At 44.5% G+C, this 6888-nt stretch overlaps 1 protein-coding gene across 1 annotated transcript in view; it reads left to right on the top strand.

Moving 5' to 3' along the window:
• The window catches only part of LOC101628204 (aldehyde oxidase-like), a 113378-nt gene that overhangs the window by 61946 nt on the left and 44544 nt on the right, over positions 1–6888 (top strand). Inside the window, exons 31-34 of the mRNA XM_012725344.1 lie at positions 410–598; positions 1007–1174; positions 1790–1874; positions 6240–6314. Coding sequence (XP_012580798.1) covers positions 410–598; positions 1007–1174; positions 1790–1874; positions 6240–6314 — 517 coding nt within the window. The remainder of the gene's footprint in view (positions 1–409; positions 599–1006; positions 1175–1789; positions 1875–6239; positions 6315–6888) is intronic.

Below are 6888 nucleotides of genomic sequence, written 5' to 3'. Positions count from 1 at the left end.
CTGTGAACATAGAGAGGGTTTCAATGCTTCATGGGCCGATCAGTGTGGGCACTGAGCTACAGGCTCCGTGAAGCCTCTTCTAGAGCTGTAACTTTAACAGTCACTATTCAGTCACATGCAGACCCTTTGACTTTGACATTAGCACTAAATAAGACTTCAAGAAATGCTTTCTGGTGAACTTTTTTTTTTTTTTAAATAGTATAATAGTTTATTTTTTCCTCATTTTGTGCCTTTGTCCATCTCAGTTGTAATCCCCATGGTCTTCCCATCACTAAATCACCCATGTGCCATCATTTTGGGTGCACTTTTAAGTAAACTTTCAGAGACATGCTTACTAGCTGCATGAAATTGAAATGTGATTGTTGACTGTATTTTCTCTTATGTGGAAATTCTTTTCCCCCCCTCTCAGATTGAAGGTGCCTTTATTCAAGGCATGGGACTTTACACAATGGAGGAGCTGAATTATTCTCCTCAGGGTGTCCTGTATACTCGTGGTCCAAACCAGTATAAAATCCCTGCAATCTGCGACATCCCCACAGAGTTGCATATTTCTTTGTTGCCTCCATCTGAAAACTCAAATACCCTGTACTCATCTAAGGTAAGCCGTTTTCTGTGACTGAAAGCATGTCTATGTGATATCTGAGTTGGGGGGGGGGGCGGCATTCTTCTCTTGACTACTTGGGGGTTCTGTTAAACATTTTCATTATGGGGAAATTTAATATAATTAGCATTTTCAAGAAATACAGTCCAAATGTGGAGCCTGTCTACTGTTGCTGTTAGTTTCTATTTGATTTCATCTGGTCATAGTCATCTTCAGACCTCTGCTATCTCTGCTTTCTTCACAGGGATCCTTTCCTTGAAAGGGTATAATCATTAAGAATAGATATACCAAATATTTACTTATTTAAATGAAAAAGTACATATTTAATCTTCAACAGGTGCACATTTGCAGGTACCTGTATGTGAGGGAAGAATCATCAGTCTGCTTAATCTGTTTCCCTTCCAGGGTCTGGGAGAGTCTGGCGTCTTCCTGGGATGTTCGGTGTTTTTTGCCATCCATGACGCCGTAAACGCGGCACGTCGGGAAAGAGGCCTAACTGGGCCCCTGAAGCTCAATAGTCCGCTCACCCCAGAGAAGATTAGAATGGCCTGTGAGGACAAGTTCACAAAAATGGTATGTTCTGAGGATAAAACTCTCAATTCCCATCCACTGTTCCTGAAATGAAGTTTCATTAACCCACCACGGGGGTTTTCCATGATGGAAAAGTGATGGGAACTTGAGGTCATTGAGCAGAAGAGCAAGTCATCCTGGTCCTGCCTGCCTTCCCTGTACCACCCATCAGTTATATCTCACCCTCGTTTCATCCCCTACCTAGCATGCTTTATTCTGGAATAGAAATGAGGAAGTATGTCCTGAACCTAAGATACCCAGGCCAAGAAAACCCAGGCAGTGTATCTCCCTGCACCCCAGTCAGGCCTCAGACAGGGTGTGCAAGTGCTGGTTTGAACCACAGAGTGGGAAGGGCCCTTCTAGCCCAAACCTATTCAATAACAAGACTTTTTCCCTGTGACACGGCCACTGAGTGAACATCTCAGCTTTCCTAGGTCATTTTCAGTGATGGGGTTTTTAATTGTAAGAGGAACTTCAGTGACTCCGCTAACTATAAGTAAATCATTCCTATGTCCAGGGGAGGGTTGCCTCCTGTATCTCCTCTCCCGCCATCTCAGTGCCTAAACCCCACAAGGCACTTCACACAGACTGACTCCACTTTCTCTTGCCCTTCTCGAGTTTGAGGTGGTGACTCAGAGCCTTTGCCCTCCCCCGACTTGCTCCCCATTTCTCATGCTGAAACTCCAGGGCCGTCCCGTGCTGGGTATCCTCTGAGTGGTTTTACCTTGTTTTATATTTTGCTCCTTTTTTCACCTGCAATGATGTTACAAATAACCAAATTTATATTTTTATTCTAGATTCCAAGAGATGAACCTGGATCCTGTGTTCCTTGGAATGTACCCATATGAATCAAATATGAACTTTTGGAGAAAACGGGGTGATTCTTCCAACACAGAAATGTGTCCAATTTCTATATTCAAAGCTGCTAGGACTGAAAGACAGATTTTCACAGCTCAGAAATCATTTCACAAAGTATTGCTTCTGTGTATGACACTGATTTTAAATGTTCCATTTAGTTTTTCATAGATGCACATAAGAAATTTATAAATCATATTTTAATGGTATAAATATGATCTGGTTTCCTCTAGATTGATATTCTCCATTATTCTATCCCTTATATTCTATTCAGCTGAATGGAATAGAAAATGATGATTTGTATGTGATTCATACATAGCTGCCAACAGAAATTATACTATCTAGTGAAAGGCAATTTTCTAAATAATTTTGTTAGTAGTATAAACTGTAAAGTTATCATTTTCTCATTTGTCTCTAACTGCTATCACCCTTCTTCTCTTGTCAGAGTGGATCCAGGCATGTATCTAAAGAATCTGTAGGACCAAAGTAAAAAATTAATAAAGTAGACTTTATCAAAACTAAAAGCACTTGTGATTCAACATTGTGATTCAACGATAAGGAAATAAAAAGGCTAAACACAGAATGGGAGAAAATATCTGCAAAGCATGTGTCTGATAAAGATTAAGCATGTAGAATGTATAAAACTCTCCTACAACTCAACAATAAAAAGATAAATAACCCAGTTTTAGAATGAATGAATAGAATAGACGTTTTCCCAAAGAAGCTACACAAATGGTCAATAGCACATGAAAAGATACACAGAATCATTAGTCATTAAGGAAATGCAAATCAAAATCACCAAGAGAGCCATTTCATACACACACTGGTGGATACAATCAGAATGATGAATAGTGAGTGTTAGCAAAAAGGTAGAGAAATTGGAATCCTTATCCATCACTGGCAACCATGAAAATGGTGCAATCCTGCTGGGAAATGTTTGGCAGGTCCTCAAAAAGTTCAGCATGGCATTACCTTACAGCCATGCCTAGGTTCTCCCTAGACAACTGAAAATATGTCCCATGCAAAAACTTACACACAAATGTTCACAGCATTATTCATAATGGTCAAGAGTAGAAACAACACAAGAGCCTAACTGATAACAAAATACTGTAAACATAATGTGGTTTATCTGCACCAGGGAATGTCACTCAGCCATCCAAGGAAGACAGACTGATACCTTGGCACTACATGCCAAGACGCGAAGACATTATGCCATGGAAGGTAGTCAGACACAAAGGCCACACATTGCATGATGCCATCTGTGTGGCGGTCCAGAGCACCCCAACTCTAGGGACAGGAGGTTAGTGAACAGTTGCCAAGGACTGAGGGGTTGGGGGGGTGGGGAGGCGACATGCAGTGGATATGGAGTTTCTTTGGGGATGATGAAAATATCCTGGAATTAGATAATGGTGATGGTTGTACAGCCTATGAATAGAGTAAACAGTATTCCAGTGATGGGTAAGGAAGTGAGCAAGGAATTGTACACTAAGAGAGTGAATTTTATGGTATGTCAGTCCTGCCTCAGAAAACTGTCTGAAGTTTGCCTCTTGATGGAGGAAGTAATACAAAGGAGGCATCACAAGGTTGACTCACACAAGGAGTTGGGGATGGAGGAGGTTAGCACAGCCATTGACCCAGCTATAGAAACCAAGATCCTTAGGCCCAAGGCCTAGATTACAAAGTATAAGATCCAAGCAGGTAGCAGACTGCTGTAGGCTGTGCCTATCACAACCCAAAAGGTGAAAGATAAAGATATGGAGATGGAGCCCATTGTGGGTTCTCTTATCCCTTTCAGATTCTATTCAAAATCAACAAGGAGCAACCCCTCCCAGAGAGAAAAGGCCTGTGTCAGGGCAGTCTCTGCACTGGCTCGTGGCCGCAGTCCTCTGCCCACCTGTGACTATGCAGGTGCTTCTTCCCATCCACTGTCTTGCAACAGGGCAGCAGCCTCCAACCTGCCCATGATCTGTACGAGCCAGGGCTTCTCTGCACTGATCTCCCTTAGCAGAGGCCACTCTCCCTAAGGCCGCCTGCCTGCAACCATGCAGGCCTCTCAGCAAACCCGTCCCTTTCAAGGCAGCTCTTCTGGTACGCTTGTGCCTATGCCAGAGTCCTGTACTACTCTGTCCTTTTCCCTAACAAACCTGCTCTTTAAATATAACTGAGTCTCTGTCTCTTGGAGAAACTGGGCTGGGGGGTTCGCCACATGCCGCTGAAAGGGGAGCTCTGGGGAAACCTTTCCCAGAGTGAGCCCAAGGACCCCAGACTCCAAATGCAGTAACTCTAACAAAATGACATCACCTCTCGCTCTAACTCACCGTGGCTGAGCTGCCCTTCCTTCCCTTCCGCCCATCCCAGCGGTTGCAATGGTCCCTTTTAGGACGGCCCTGCATTTCCACTTCTCTCCAACCCATTCTCCACATTAAAACCAAAGTGACATAAATTTATGGACACACACAGTGCGATTATTTTACGCCCTAGCCTAAATGGCTTCCTATTCTCTAAAACGTCAAGTGTGTCCTCTGTGCTTTGGCCCTGTTTCTCCAGTATGACCTTCCTCTCTTTTACAGACTGTTTTTCCCTTCTCTGTTGAGGTCTTGGTCTTGGGCCTCTACCTGGAAGACCCTATCACTTCCATCCTTCCTTCAGTCTGTCTGCTGCTGCTGAAATTTTACTATGCACATAATAAATAGCTTGAGGATTTTGTTAAAATGCAATCAAGCAAGCTCAGAACAATAAGGGAAGATGGGAGAGGGGCATCCAGAGGCAAGCACCGGCTGGGAGGGAGGGAACAAGCGGGTTCCAAGAGGGCAGCCCAGCGCTGCCACCTCTCTCCCTTGCTCACGCCTTAGGTCACCTCGTGGACAAGCAGTCCCCAGTGGAGAAGGGAAGCGAGCTCAGTCTGTGGCAGCAGCCAGCTGTCACTGTGCCAGTGCGACAGCCCACTTAGAGTGGGGATGGGGTCAGCCTCCCAAAGAGGTGCCGCTGGGTGTCCACATTGCGTGGAAAAGTGACCTGTGGTCAGAATTCGGTGGACTCACCGGTGAATGGTTTGGGCAGCTGGGCAGGACCTGGAAGGGGAAAGATTAGAAGTCCGGGACAAGACAACAGAAATGAGTCTACAGGAGCAGGCACCATATGTGATTTTCCTATTGAATATTAAAGATGCAAACTGCCCTTGACATAAATTTAAAAATTACAATGTGGAAAATTTTATCTTCCTTCTATTCACAAAGAAAATTAATTCATCCACCTCCTTAAAATGAGTCTTTTTTGCCCAGTAGTTGACTGAAAGTTAAGTTGTCTCCAAAGTACCTGCTGGGTGTCCTCTGAGAGGCTCACATGAGCCTCTCCATGGAAGGACGGACATCTGGGCAGACAGCAGCCCCCTGGGCCATTCTGATCAGTTGTCCGAGTTATCCCTCTCATCAAATCCTGTCTCTAGTTTCCCCACCTCCCTCTGCTACCCCCATTTTCTTCCTTCCTCAAGTCAGGTTGGAGACATTAGCATCTAGTTCCCATACAGATCACTCTCTTTCCCTGCCCTGGGGTAACTAGATTGTCTAAGTTAATGTAGAGAAACAAACCCTGATCGAAAGGAGATGCTAGGTTCAAGTGGCCAGTGTGCGGGCTGGTGATTAGCTGTCAGACTAGACAGCCTGTATCTGCAGTTCTCCGGGGAGGGGGCCAGTGAAGAGAGGTGGGAAGGGAGAAGGTACATGCTGATGAGATTCCAAGATGAAAAGCACTTGATTATATTGATGTCTTCAGACTGTATTTTGTAATTGCATCTGTGCTCTTCTAAGTATTCGGTATCGACTGCTCTTTATTATGACCTTCGCTTTGCTCTCTTCCTCCACACTCCTCTCCCCTGTCCCCTTAAACCACCATCACCAATACAAACACACACACACACACACACACACACACACACATCTGGAGTCTAAAATCTTCAAGTCTAAAAATCCTTGGCCAATATTTTTGAAACTTTCAGCCCTCAAGAGTAGACATCATAGCAGAAAACTAGGGACCCATTGCCACCGTTAATTTACATTTTAAGACTTTACTCCTTTAAGATTCTTAAATCACTTAAGGAAATGAGCCAAATAATTTTCCAGCCCCACTTTTGAGCACTTGAGCTTTGGCTGAGGTACAATTCATAAAAGAAATGTGTTCTTCACTTTCACTGTCGTTGGCTCCGTGGTGCCGGCAGAACAACCCAGAATCATTGCCGTCAGCATCTCGGGCACAGCCAAGGCGGTCAAGGTGCAGCTGAGTGGTGTAGCCGGTATGTCTAGCCACGCACTAGACAGGGTCAGACGATGGGGAAGAGGGGTCTTGCTGTCCATCTATCTGTTCCCAGAGTCCCGGGGCTTTTACCCCAAGTGGGTCCCTCTCCTGGGGGGCAGGGGGAGGGAGCGCTCCTCACTAACACAGTATGTGATGTTTTCCGGTGGGTGCTGAAATATGCTATTTGTCTACTGTTGCCAAGGTCTTCTTAACTTTTCAGATATGAGTGAAGAACGAAGAACAGATACATCTTTTGTAGCTAGTGATAAGAATGAAAAGCCTTTTATGCAAGAAATTTAAATGTCTGTAGCTATTTAACCTTACCTCACCTTTTATTTTTCTTCTGAAATTAGAGTTATGTTGAATGCTCATCTTTGGTTATCCTCTGAAACAACCACAAGCATTTGTCCGGCCCCAATAATGCCAAACACAATACAATTACATCATTTTATAATTGCAAAGGATAGTGTTTGCTCAGCCATCTGTGTGGCGGTCCAGAGCACCCCAACTCTAGGGACAGGAGGTTAGTGAACAGTTGCCAAGGACTGAGGGGTTGGGGGGGTGGGGAGGCG

Source organism: Condylura cristata, unplaced genomic scaffold (assembly GCF_000260355.1).
Source record: "Condylura cristata isolate star-nosed mole 26May11 unplaced genomic scaffold, ConCri1.0 scaffold00002, whole genome shotgun sequence".
Lineage (NCBI taxonomy): Eukaryota > Metazoa > Chordata > Mammalia > Eulipotyphla > Talpidae > Condylura > Condylura cristata.
Note: the sequence above shows the minus strand (reverse complement) of the source record. Positions and strands in the feature narration are given on the sequence as shown.